General features: G+C 32.9%; 1 protein-coding gene across 3 annotated transcripts in view; it reads left to right on the top strand.

Annotated features, from left to right (window-relative positions):
- LOC142324754 (uncharacterized) overlaps window positions 1–14,908 on the top strand; it is a 45,824-nt gene that overhangs the window by 17,806 nt on the left and 13,110 nt on the right. The window contains exon 1 of one of the 3 annotated variants that reach the window (XM_075365697.1): window positions 7,685–7,894. The exons of the other annotated variants lie outside the window; for them this stretch is intronic. Within the exon in view, the coding sequence (XP_075221812.1) occupies window positions 7,744–7,894 (151 nt within the window). The 5' untranslated portion in view covers window positions 7,685–7,743. Of the gene's footprint in view, window positions 1–7,684; window positions 7,895–14,908 lie in introns of those variants that run through there. 3 annotated transcript variants of the gene reach the window in all.

Genomic DNA, 14,908 nt, shown 5'->3' with positions numbered 1-14,908 from the left:
CTAGCTAAATTGTTTGAGCTACCCTACCCCGTTTTTTAATGTTGTCCAATATTTAATGCCACATATAAGAAACTTTTTTAATCTATTTTCGTCAAATTTATATTGAGCGAGTTCGGAAATATTAATAATTTTCTGGAAATGCCTTTTCTTCTGTTTTTATTTTTATTTTTATTTTTTTATTTTTTTTTAGTTTAAGGAGGGTCTAGAAACGGAACCATTTGGTAAAACCCCGATACCCAAAATTTTTCCGACCGCTATATTTTCCCTTTATAGCTTTATTGCTATAGCAACAACAGAGTGTAGCTGAGAAAGTAAAATTTTTATTTTTTCGAAAATATTAAGAAAAGATTAAAAATAAGAACTAAAAATTATAATACGATTTAAATTATTTTTAAGAGAGAAATTAATCAATAATAAATAAGTAATTGCCAATATACTGAAAGTGATTTCAACCAGACATGATAACAAAATTTACCAACCGTCAAAAAAAAAAAAATTAGTTGATTGTGCAGTTTATTTACCTACACGATTGTTTTTATATTTCCTTGTTAGTTTTACTTTCTAGAGAATAAGATGTCAGTAAATAATCGATATCTATATATTAAAAAAAACAAAGTATTATTCCGTTGGCAGTAGCTTTAAGTTGGTCACCTTACGGTAAATCGTATTGTGTTACTAGTGTACTCCATTTTTTGTCTTATAAGTAGATAAAGAGTGTTTCAAAACTGTTTAGCCCAAACTTCAAGAAATGATAGTATGTGGAAAAAATAAAGAAAAGTGATCCAATAAAAATATATCCTAAAGCGCTTTCTTTTCCGTCCATTTGTCTGCTTATTTCTTATAAATTCTTACTTCAGAAACTAATTAATTTATTTTATTAACATTTTGTATACAAGTTGATACAAGCATTCTTCTACGAAATAAAATGACATTCAATAAATTCTTTTACGAAATAAATAAATATTTATAGTGGGCTTATGTTTTAAAAATTCAAAAGGTTACTTGATGTCAGTTTTTTTAATCATTTATATTTGTTTAACTGTATGCAGTCAAGTTTTTTAGGTAAAATCTTAAGCATTGCAAGCAGAATGATATCATGTATAACTTAAAGATGATTTCGTACAACCGAATTAAGGTGGAAATATTAAGAAATAATTTTAAGCTAGTTTTTACTTTCTTCGACAAGAAAAATCTCAATTAATTGTAATTTTATTTAAACATTTTTAAATACGAGTAAGAAGGTCGGTGGATCGGTAAAGATAATTTTCAATCATTCACTGATCAAAAGACGTAAAGATTGCTGGATTAATTTATAATAATTGTTTTTGTCCTAGAAGTTTTATTTTCGAATAAATAAATAAATCTTTTAATCTGTAATAATACTCGTATATCGTATAGATCAAGTCATAATAAAAAAACAAATTACAAGACAACAAAATAGGTGTGTCTGAAGTCCATATTAACACACACTTGAAATAATGTTAAGGTAAATACATTAAATATAAAATTTTATTACAAAATAATTCACAATTCAGAAGGGGCTGATAAAAATAATTTTGAGCCATTTATTTATTTACATGTTGAATAGAATGCAGATAAATCGTGTGGGTGTGTGTCTTGTAATCAGTTTTAATTAAAAATTCATCGACGGAGTATTGTTACCGCAAAAGAAAATTTTTTAATTGTATTTTAAATAGATTGGTGTGAAATTTTATAAATGGTTGGTAATTTATAAAAAAATAGCTACGGAAGCACAATAAAACGTATTCTCTTTAGCCGAAATATTGTGTTGAGTTATATGAACAGTTACGTAGTCTGGTTTGGTAACGTTGAATATTTTTTTTTTTTTTTGTCTAGTCATTTGACTGGTTTATGCAACTCTCCAAGATTCCCTATCTAGTGCTAATCGTTTCATTTCGGTATACCTCCTATATCCTACATCAACAATTCGTTTTACTTACTCCAAACGTTGCCAGCCTGCACAATTTTTTCCTTCTACCTGTCCCTTCAATATTAAAGCGACTATTCCAGGATGCCTTAATGTGTGGCCTATAACTCTGTTTCTTCTTTTAACTATATTTTTCCAAATTCTTCTTTCTTCATCTATTTGCCGCAACGCCTCTTCATTTGTCACTTTATCCACTTTTAACATTCTCCCCTATATTACCACATTTCAAAAGCTTCTAATCTTTTCTTCTCAGGTACACCGATCGTCCAAGTTTCACTTCCATATAAAGCTACGCTCCAAACATATACTTTCAAAAATGTTTTCTTGACGTTTAAATTAATTTTTGATGTAAGAAAATTGTATTTCTGACTGAAGGCTCGTTTCGCCTGTGCTATTCGACATTTTATATCGCTTCTGTTTCGTCCATCTTTAGTAATTTTACTTCCCAAATAACAAAATTCTTCTACCTCCATAATCTTTTCTCTTCCTATGTTTACATTCAATGGTCCATCTTCGTTATTTCTACTACATTTCATTACTTTCGTTTTATTCTTGTTTATTTTCATGCGGTAGTTCTTGCATAGAACTTCATCCATGCCGTTCATTGTTCCTTCTAAATCCTTTTTACTCTCAGCTAGAATTACTATATCATCAGCAAATCGTAGAATCTTTTCTTTTCACCTTGAACTGTTACTCCGGATCTAAATTGTTCTTTAACATCATTAACTACTAGTTCTATGTAAAGATTAAAAAGTAACGGGGATAGGGAACATCCTTGTCAGACTCTCTTTCTTATTACGGCTTCTTTCTTATGTTCTTCAATTATTACTATTGCTGTTTGGTTCCTGTAAATGTTAGCAATCGTTCTTCTATCTCTGTATTTCAACCCTAATTTTTTAAAATGCTGAACATTTTATTCCAGTCTACGTTATCGAATGCCTTTTCTAGGTCTATAAATGCCAAGTATGGTTAAATATTATTAATTTTTTTAACAAGTGATCATTCTTTTTACCAAAGATTACACATTCATAAATATAAACACAAGGGTAAGCTAACATATTTAATTTTTATAAATGTAGGATTCATATCGATCTAACTTTCGCTAGCAACAGCCTAATTGGTAGAATTGGAGACAGGTGAGTCTAGAAGGGTCTACAATGGTAGCGATCACCAGACTATTATTATAAGACTGGACAGGCAGTCGTACAAGAGAAGAGATCCTGATATAAGTCCGATAAGCTGGAGTGCGAAGATTTTGAAAAGTGGTTCTTCCTTGACCCATTGGATCTTGCCAATTCGGCTACAGAGAGAGTCGAACGGTTTGATAGGTGTCTGACCAATACGTGCGATAAGGTGCTGCCGAAGCGATTAACTGGCTGGTCTCATGCTCCAATTTATTGTTGAAACGAATACGTACTTCAGAGACAGGAATGCCATAAGATTCGGCAATCTATGCAAAGAACTCGTACTGACATAGCGAGAAGCATGCTCACAATCCTATAAAAGACAGCTAGGGTAAAACTTAATTCCCTTATCTAGAATAGCAAAAAACGGTGCTGGCGTGATCCCACCGAAAAAGTTAATAGGGATCCGTGGGGCAAACAAAACCAGCTAATTGTTAAAAGGACATTAAAGAGCGTCGCTCACTCTCCGTCAGGTGCTGCTGAGATGATGTAGATAGTGGACATTCTGTTCGCTGAATGGTAGGAGTTAACCTGTAATGTTGAGGACAGAAAGGGAATGTTACCTCTATTCAGTGAGAGCTCCGGGGAGCTCTTGCCCGGATATCTAATAAGAGGACTCTGGTTTCTTGTTTTATCTCTGAGTGGAATACACCCATAGCTAGACTTGGACTGGCAAGAAATTTTGCAGCGGCGTCATTGCATGAAACTTGCCGGTGTCACGGCAAGTTTCATCTTGGCAGACGATTGCTGACTCGGATTTGAATACTAGATCGTGGATGGCGGTGTTCTTTGGTGGTTGGGTTTTAATTAACCACACATCTCAGGAACGGTCGAACTGAGAATGTACAAGACTACACTTCATTTACACCCATACATATCATCCTCATTCATCGTCTGAAGTATTATCTAAACGGTAGTTACCGGAGGCTAAACAGGAAAAGAAAAGAAAAAGACGATTGCTGACTGGGCTGACGTGGTCATGGTCAAACTAGGAATCCTAGAAGACGTCAGGAAGAAAGAGATGGATGGCCCACTAATGTGGTGCCGGATCAGGGGATAGGCTGACTGCGGAGTGCCTGGGGGAATCCTGGTGCGAGTATGTATGTAGCAGCACTTCCTCTTCTGACGGCCCTGAGATTTGAAACGGTCATAAGCAGAAGATTAAGCCGCTCTTTTCTGAAGTAATGCCTTACGGCTGTACCGGGTAGGTGGTGGATGGCGTGGTGGAGGTTTAATCGTTATGCATACCCAAAATATGTACGGTCTGTGTAACACCTAGCGAAAGCTGTTGCGGATTCGACACACTTGTTACGAGTGTCCGTTGGTAGATTCCTCCACTGCAATTGTAAAGAAAACAATATATATATATATATATATATATATAGGATTCATACTTATGGCGGCCAGATAATGATCTTACAGTCCATTTTTATATCTTAAATACTTGTTCTGAGTTTTTTGAGATGACACTATACTTTACACGGAAATTTATGTAAACATAATAAATAATGATGACAAGTTTAGCGGTCCCTTCAAAGCAAAACAATGCGGTTTGTTTTTTTTTTTTTACTAACGAAATGATTTTGATCATCCTAAGAGAACTAGTCATCTAATAAAAACCCCAGAAACTTTGTTTTGTAGGTAACAAAAATATTATTGTTATCATTAATGTGAATGCTATCCACGCGATCATCAATGTTACGTCTACACGAGAAGACGTTATTTTTATTCATATCTAAGGTAATCCCTCAAATAAATAGTTTTTGAACTCTTATCGTAGAATTTTCAATTCCTTTTAAATAATTATCTTATATAGATGCAGTTGTATCGCCTGTTAAGAGGATTAAAATGAATGGCTCAATGTTGAGGCCGATAATTAATAAACAATAATAAAACCAAGGGACCGAGAATAATTCCCTAAGGCACTCCGCTGTATAAATCTTGAAGTGAGAACCTAAATTTAACATGTGGATTCTTATCAAAAGATGAAATTTCGACTACGAATATATAGGCGGTTACTAGCAGTTGCAGAAAAATTAACTATTCCCTATTACGATGCATCCGTCGTTCAACACCTCGTTTCCGGAAGAGCAAAATATTTACTAAAACTATTTGTTTTTGGCGTTAAAGTGTTTAGATTAATGAAGATTTCTGGATATATGAGATTCAATGGTGTGTTCTCGTACAAAATTTACATACGTTTTATCTGTTTCGGTAGAAATGATATAGCTATTACAATTAAAATTAATTTTTTTTTCGACGGATTGGTTCATCTTAGTTGGACAAATAACATTCAAAATTTTATTGTAGGAAACGAACAACGAAAGAACAAAACTATTTCTTCAAATTTTTACTACGTCTCGGTTGTTGAAGTCATATCTAAACAAATACCCATATGGAGTCCCAGGAACCCCAAAAAACAAAAAAAACAAAATGTGAGAGGTAATGTTCGTACCTATGTTCGTGTGATAGCATGTTTGCAGTTTAATAACTTTAATCTTTTTTTTTTAAGAGGTGGAGGAACCTCATTTATGGGCGCCGAAACAGTGTCAGACTTGATAACAGGTTCCGCAAAATAATAAAAAAGACGTATGTATTCCTGCGCACTACCGACTAAACCTCCACCCCTGGCGATCCGCCTCTCCTGCGAATAGCTGGTAAAGCATTATTTCAGAAGGGGGGGGGGGTCAATAAAAAAAAGAAAAAAAGAGGCCATCACCGAACACTCCCACGTACATACGAACATTAATATCCGAAAAATTTCCATCCGGGTTTTGGGTTCCCTAGGTGTTAAAACGTCAAGATCCGGTGAAAACCGCATATTCCCAAATTGGACCGGTTACAATACTTTCCCTTCCAGACCTATAGCTCTGCTGAAGCGCTATCTAGACAGGAAAGTAAAAATGCCATACCTAAATATTACCAATTACTCTTTGTGAGGTGTTGGAATGTTTTTTTTTTTTTACACGTACAACATTGCGTATCGACTATCTATCTATCTATTTGCCCGGATCTCTAATTCTCACTTTTTTTTAGACTCACTTTTGTCTAGATAGATCGATTTTTATGAAATTTAGTAGTGACTCGTATGTATAAGGCAATCTATTAATTAACGTTTGGGATCAATATCTCCAAGGGGTGAGGTAGATAATTTCTACCTCACCGGGTAATTTCTACCCCAACCTCACCGGGTTGGTCTAGTGGTGAACTCGTCATCACAAATTAGATAATTTGGAAGTCGAGAGTTCTGAGGTTCAAATCCTAGTAAAGGCAGTTATTTTTTTACGAATTTGAGTAGTAGATCATGGATACCGGTGTTCTTTGGTGGTTGAGTTTCAATTAACCACGCATCTCAGGAACGGTCGTCGACCTGACGCTGTACAAGATTACACTTCATTTATATTCATACATATCACCTTCATTCATCCTCTGAAGTCATACCTTACGGTGGTTCCGGAGGTTAAACAGAAAAAGAAAGAAGAGCCAATTTCTCAAAATTTTAAGTACGCTTATCTCACATTTAAAAAAAATATTTTTTCCTCAAAATTGTTTCCCTTCCCCAAAAATCGAAAAACTATCTTTTTATTTATTGCATATTTTTTAATAGAATTTTCTTTATATATTTCTAGGCGTAATAGTACTGCAAACGCCGACAAAAATACTTTGGCGGCAATGTTGGGAGTAGGGAAGTCGATCAAATTTTAAAAATATCGATTTTTGGAATTTTTTTGGTTTATTTAAACTTTTAATTATAATTAACTCTCACTTAAAAAAAAAGAAGAAATCTTAGGTAACTTTTTATTGATTGTATATTTTTCACTGGAATTGTTTCTTGTTTTCACCATTTAACATTGTAAACATAGGCTGATCAAAAATTTTCTTGGGATTTGATTTTGCGATTGGGGGAACAAAAAAAGTAAAAGATATCAATTTTTTTAATTTAAACAAAATTTTCGTAGATAATTATTTTTAGAATAAATAGCCAATGCCAAGAAATTATAACAACTTTGTTGTCAGATATTTTAAATATATACTGTAAATGTAATTTAATTTCTGTATTATAAATGTAATATGCAGTGAAGAGTAATAAAATCATAAAGGCAGCAAAGCAATAATTTGAATATGAAATTATTTTAATTTGCCGAATTATGATCTTTTTATGTTCACACATTACCTACGTCTGATATGATTAAACATATGAAGAAATTAGAGCCTAATTTAGGGTTAATTATAATTTTATTTTTATTATTACGACCGGATAAATTACAGGTTTTATATATTGATAAAAAGTATTTTGGTTTCACTATTTTATCTGATGACTAATTAATTACTGCCGGACAATTTTCTTTAAATTAACATATGCTTTAAATTTTATTTTGTTTTTCTTTCTGTAACAGAAAAGTAAATAAAGATTAATTCTATAAAAACTCACGTCACTTATTTAAATAGAGCTGGTGCTGCAAAATCGTCATCGGCAGCCGGCCAGTTTGAATGTTATCTTATGCTATAACTGAAGTGACCTGTTGCGAATGTTATTTGACTCAGGGAAACCAGTTCAGTGGTTAAACGAGCGTCAGAAAGCAACGAACGATTCTTCTTTGTGTCACGTTGATGTCCTCCGGCTGTAACCGCTTTATTGACGTATCGTTGTTTAAACAATTTGTTTTTTACAAAATGATTAACTCAAATAAATTAAAATTTTTAATGTTTTTATTTTTAATTACGTTTTTTACTTTGTATTCAGTTACCGTGACTTATGCAGGTAAGTTTTCATTTTAGTTTTATATATTTTAATTTTAAAATACATAGTAGATAATATATATATTTTTTAAATTATTTAATTCACAGAAAATACGATTTCTTTTAACTACAAGCTGTTGATTAAAATAATTAACATTTTCTTTTTATATTTTTCGTCAAAAACGTTTCTTAAATTAACATTTAAGCAAGCATTCAAGCCCAATACAGGTTTCATTTTTTATAAAATTATACTTAGATGTTATAGAAAGCCTAAGTAATATTGAATATTTTACCAGGTTATTCAAGGTCACTTGAGCCGAAACGTTACTTCGGAACAAATTTTTTATTTTATCGGGTGAAGTCCTATCCTTTTTAATTTATTTTATTTTTTTATTATAAAAATAATAATTAAGACATTTTTAAAATTGAAGTGTTATTACGGAGTATTAAATTATATTATTTTCTTTAATTTTTGTTTGAAATGTTTTATATTTACATCGTATTCAAATATGTCTTTATATATATATATATATATATATATATATATAAACAATTATATATATTATATATATTATATATTAACAATTATATATTAACAATTAATATATTATATTATAACAATTATATATATTATATATATATATATATATATATATATATATAAATTAATATATTTTTATTTGAGTTTTATATATTAAAAAAAATTTCAAAGTCCGAAATTTGAGTCTTTGTCACCTTCTAGTATGGCAGACTTTAAATAAGTGGATCGTATTTTTTTTATAGTTCTAAATATTAATCAACTCTTAGTATGAGACTTTTTTCTTTTTTTTTTAACCTCCGGGTCTACAGTTAAGCAATTTTTTCCGCAGAGGATGAGATGAATGTTTTGTAGCGTGTATGAAAAATGCCATCCCTGACCGGGATTCGAACCCAGGACCTTCGGGTGTGAGGCCGAGACGCTACCACTCGCGCCACGGAGGCCGGCAAGTATCAGATTTGTTTCTGAAATAAGGTTTCCTTTAAAAAAAGAGTCTAATTTAAATAGAAACCTTTTTTAGGGGAATAAAACTTCATCCGTGTACCACAATAGTTACGATCAAATAATGCTACAGTTATTACCAACTATTGTTTTACAGTTCTAAGTATACATTAAGAAAATATGAACGACTAGAAAATAATTTCCACCTGTAAAAAAAATCTGATGTGGACAACACATGACTTCATTGTACGGCTATTAAATTACATTTACACATTTTTTTAAAATGAAAAGTACGTAATATTTTATTTCATTAAAAACTTCTGATATTTTTTCCTTTTTTTTTTGAATTATTATTCATCGTAAATTTTTTTTTTTACACCTAGGGGTTAATAATTATTAATAAATCAGTATATTTAAAGTTAAAAAAAAGGAGATGACGTCTGATTCAAACCGATGTACCCTCCCATAAGATCCAAATATTACATTAATTACAATTTTATTTGGCTATAACTCTGGAACCAATAAAAATGCACCACTTATGATATATCGTTGAAACGCTCTCAATGAAGGCAGTTAAGAAAAACCCAAAATCCAATTTTTTTGGATTTAGGGGTTTTTTGGATTGTGGGACACTTTTGGTTCAGTAGATTGCAATCAAAAGGGGAGGTGGACAACTAGATGTTGTAACAGTCCTAAATCCAACATCCTACGGCTAATCGTTTTTGAGTTATGCGAGATACATACGTACGTACGTACAAACGTCACGCCGAAACAAGTCAAAATGGATTCAGGAATGGTCAAAATGGGTATTTCCGTTGAAATCTGGAAACTGAAATTTTTCATAGTCACAATACTTCCTACTTCTACAAGGAAGTAAAAATTACTGTAGAAATATAGCTTTGATTTTTAATGAAATAAAATTTTTGATGTACTTTTCATTTAAAAAAAAAAAATATGTAAATGTAATTTAATAGGTGTACAAGGAAGTCATGTGTTGTCCACATCAGATTTTTTTTTGTTTTCAATCTCAACACTAATTTTATAATTTATTTTTTATAATGCAAATAAACAAATATTTTATTGTTACAAAAATCGCGTCAGGAATTGTGTGCTACTGAACGGATAATTATCCTGGAATTTGCCTGGATTGATGAAGTAAAATCTTGATCAGGGCAGCGTAAAAAAAAATTAAATTAATTTATAAAATAAAAAAAATACATATTAATTAATTAAAAGAATTAAATTTTAATTGATTACATTATGATACTAAATAAAATAATTACAAAAAATAACAATAAAGAATTTCTTAATAATTTTTTTTTTTTTAGTCTCATGAATTACCTCCATACATAAGCTTGAAAGCTTGTCCGTGGGAATGTGGAAATGGAATTGTTTTATCGAATTAAAAATGCCATGCCTGACCGGGATTCGAACCCAGGACTCCGGATGAAAGGCCGATTCGCTACCAACGTCACTAATGGAGAGAAATAAATTTTACTTTCCTGTCTAGCAGAGCTATATCTCTAGAAGGGAAAGTATTATAATCGGTACAATTTGGGTATATGCGGTTTTCATCTGATTTTGACATTTTGATACCTAACGAACCCAAAAAACCGGATGGAAATTTTCCGGATATTAATGTTCGTGTATGTAGGTGCGCGCGTGTGCGTGTGTTCAGTTTTGGCCTCTAAATTATCTTATATCTCCAAGAACTACAGGACCGATTTTGACCAATCTTGGTCAGATTACTTCTACGTATGGGACGTGGATGCCATTAAATTTTCAACTTAAAAGATCAAGGGGGTGAGGCTTTAGAGCAAGGTCACCCTCAGTATCTTGAGATTTTGCCTAATTAAGGTCATATTTTTCTTAGGTACATTTATACATTTTCAACAGCGCTGAAAAGGATTTTAATATTTTAAGTTGTTCAAAAGAAGCGTTTTTGTTCAGTAATACCAGATTTGAAATTTGCGGTTTTAACCTTAAGCCAGTATTATTTTTATGTTTTCATTGATTATTACAATATAATTATTAAAAATTAAACAATGTTAATTATTATAATATATTTATTACTTTGTAATTATAACGTGGGAATTTTCCAATAAGTTATTAATGTATTAATTATATTTTATTTATAAATAGTTGTGTTCTGGGAAAGCCCTACAACTGTGTTGTTAGCTTTTTTTTATCAAAATGTTTTTAGGAAATTTAATTAAAATTTACGGATTACAATCATAAGCTTAAATTTTTATAGATAGGTGTTATATAAAGCCAAAGTAATATTGAATAGGTTCTTTTTTGCTGTTCAGCCTCTGAGAATTACCGTTCAGGTATTACTTCAGATGATGAATGAGGATGATATGTATGAGTGTAAATGATGTGTAGTCTTGTACAGTTTCAGTTTGACCATTCCTAAGAGGTGTGGTTAATTGAAACCCAACTACCAACGAACACCGGTATCTACGATCTAGTATTCAAATCCGTTTAAAAGCCTTTACTAGAACTTGAACGCTGGATTTTCAAATCAACTGATTTGGGAAGACGCGTTCACCACTAGACTAACATAAATAATATTTAATATTAATATTGATTAGTTAGGTTTAATATTGATTAGGTTAGCATGTGAATATTTAAAAAAAAAAAATGCAGCGGAATCATAACATATTCCCTTTTTGTATGACGAAGTATTACGCTGATCTAAACAAAACTCCTTGTGTTTGGTTCGATAAATGTACGGTTATTGTCATTTATTAAGAATAAGTGATTTTATAATTATCTATTTTAATTCAGGTTTCAAATTCGTAATTATAAATAACTTAATAAGTTTGTATAACATGATTCTTATTTATGGATGCCAAACAATGATCTATCAACCTATCTCGTTTTGATTTTTTGAGGGAAATTAAAGAGCTATTATATTTCAGGTGGGAATATACGTGAATAAACGATTATTGTAACCGTCCTCCGTGGCGCGAGTGGTAGCGTTTCAGCCTTTCATCCGGAGGTCCAAGGTTCGAATCCCGGTTAGGAATGTCATTTTCACACGCAACAAAAATTATCATTCATCTCATTCTCTGAAATAATACCTAACAATGATCCCGGAGGTTAAAAAAAACGGTTATAGTAATAAATTAATTAAGAATGTGCTCAATTATTTTTAAACAAAGAAATACTCGTACGATTTTATTATTAATATAATTATTACAAAGAACTGCTAACCAATAAAAGATGTTACATTTATAAATAGTTTAACAAAGCAAACTGCATCGTAAAAACAAAATATGGAAAGGTTTTTTGTTAGAGCTAATTATTTTTGTAATTACTATTTTTTCCCGGTATTTCTTTTTAGCCCTTTCGTATACAATTATGTTTCATCTGCACGGATTATTTTTCTTAGTATAATAATTCCATTTATTAGAGTAAAATGAACTGTCACAGAATTCAATGACATATTTTATTAATGTGTATCACTACAGTTTTAATATTTATTTATTTTTATTAAACAAATCAAGTATGAAGATGCACAGATCTCTGAAAAAGCGTTAAACGTGGATAACTTTTAAAAAAAAGAATAAATGAATTATTTTTAATAAAAAATAAAAAATTGTTAAAAGATATAAGAAAAGCTGACAACATACGCAACAACTTGCACACAACTCATGCGGCTTTAGCCGCGTGTTGTGCGTTAACACACAACGTAATTTAAAATATTTAGGATTTTATTTAAATATAATATTTTTTCGTTTATTTAATTCAACGATTCTAACTAAAGCGTACTTAACTAAAGCATACCGTATTTAATTCGTGCGGGTGTGACGGTACTAGCGGTGACGGTCGGTACTAACTAAACTAATGTAATTTCACAACTTTCATAGAACAGATTTCGGTTGTACGGTCAGCAGACTGGTGGTAACAGCGAGGCTTAACGCACCACGTACCGAGTTGACCGGGCGATCGAGATCGAGTTCGAAACCCAACCGGATTTCTTAACAAAATAACGAAAAAAAATACAAAGTAATAATTACGAAATTTTCGTCATTACAGTGCACAACAACTTTACGATCGTCTGTATAATGTCATCTCTTGAGATTCCTAAAAAGTCAGAACGAGTTTATAAGGTTCAAAAATGGGCTGTCGAATCGTTTTCAAGTATCAATTGTGTTGATCGGTTTTGGAAAATTAAAATTATATATTTATGAATATACAATCTTTGGTAAAAGAATGATCATTTAGTTTTAAAAGATAACAATATCCACCGCCCCTTACCAAAACAGATTACAGAACTATTTTCGTATAATTTAAATCAATACATCTTTTCTTTTTCCTGTTTTAGCCTCCGGTAACTACCGTTTAGATAATTCTTCAGAGGATGACTGAGGATGATATGTATGAGTGTAAATGAAGTATGTAGTCTTGTACATTCTCAGTTCGACCATACCTGAGATGCGTGGTTAATTGAAACCCAACCACCAAAGAACACTGGTATCCACGATCTAGTATTCAAATCCGTGTAAAAATAGCTGGCTTTAGTAGGACTTGAACGCTGGAACTCTCGACTTCCAAATCAGCTGATTTGGGAAGACGCGTTCATCACTAGACCAACCCGGTGGCTTAAATCAATACATCTGCTTACGAGAAAGGATTTTATTGTGGTTACGTTGCCATTTTTAATAAATTGCCGAACGATTTGAAAAATCTTCTCGGCAATTTTTTTTAGAATACTTACCCATTTAAAAATTGTATTTTTCAATAATACATTTTTTAAACAATATTAATTATTTAAAATCTTAAATTTGTTTCAAAATTTAATTATTAAATTCGGATTTGAATACTACATCGTGAATACCGGTGTTCTTTGGTGGTTTTTTTCTCTCCCAAGACCACTGAGAATGGTCCAGCAGTTACGCATTGCGCATCCTCAGTGGTTGCCTGGTCTCTAACCTCCCGGAACCTCACAGGATTCGGCGATGCCGTGCCCTGCGGGGGTCGCTCACCCAGTAGGCCGGGACTCAGTCTTTTCTTTGCGCCATGCCTCAAACCAGTTCCCTCCAAGGAGGGTATCTCCCTCCTTGGAGGCAATCTAGCCGGGTCACCGGTCTTTTCAATTTTCCCCGAACTTAAGGAGTACCCGGTCAATAATTGAGAGCGGCCCACCTCAACGAACCGCTCTCTCGTGAGCTGGACTGCCCTTGTATATCCTTACCTCTAGAATCAGTTCTCATCCCACTCCCTAGCGTCTCTCTCCTTAATTTGTATTATTCTGGTTACCATAGAGGCTGCGTTATCCCATTCATGTTTTCCTTTTAGTATGTACTGCAGCGTGTTTTGCGGATGCAATTGACTTATCCCAAATGAGTGCCTAATCTCGTCCCATCTGTTACAACTTTATATAGAGTGCTCTACCGAGTCAATTTCGTTTCAGTATCGGCAGCCTGGGGTCATCCGCCTACCAAAACGATGGAGGTAGACCCCAAACTCACAGTATCCAGTTAACAGTTGTGTGAGATGGAAGCCCACACAAGCTGACTTGGGGAATTATCCTTCTGGTCCAGCCTCCAGTGTCTGATGTTTCCCACTATGCCTGCCATTATTCAGCATCTGTCTTTTAGCTTCACTTCTAGGTATCCCATAGTTAACTCTTCGGAGCATCAGAACCCTAAGCCCGACAGGAGATATTCCCGCTATTACTTCTACTGCGTTTGTTGATACCGCCTTATATACTTACGAAATTCGTACCGCAGCTCTCCTCTACAGGGCAGATACCTTTTTAGGTTCTTCTTCTTATCAAAGGCCTCGGCGCACGTCGGAACCGCGAATAAACTAATTCTTATTGCAACTGACAAAATCAGCCTCCTTTTCGATGGACCTCTATGTCTGGTCATGAGCCATGAGGTCGGCATAAGCTATCAGTTCGGCGTTTCCTTCAAACTCCAGTCTCAATATTCCGTTGAAGGTCAAGTTCCACAGGAGTGGCCCAAGGACCGACCCCCGTGGATTCCCCCCCCCCCCCGAATATCTCTACCGGAATTTCGCACTCATCGGTACATACATATATTT

The sequence above is a fragment of the Lycorma delicatula genome, chromosome 5, assembly GCF_047948215.1.
Source record: "Lycorma delicatula isolate Av1 chromosome 5, ASM4794821v1, whole genome shotgun sequence".
Lineage (NCBI taxonomy): Eukaryota > Metazoa > Arthropoda > Insecta > Hemiptera > Fulgoridae > Lycorma > Lycorma delicatula.
Note: the sequence above shows the minus strand (reverse complement) of the source record. Positions and strands in the feature narration are given on the sequence as shown.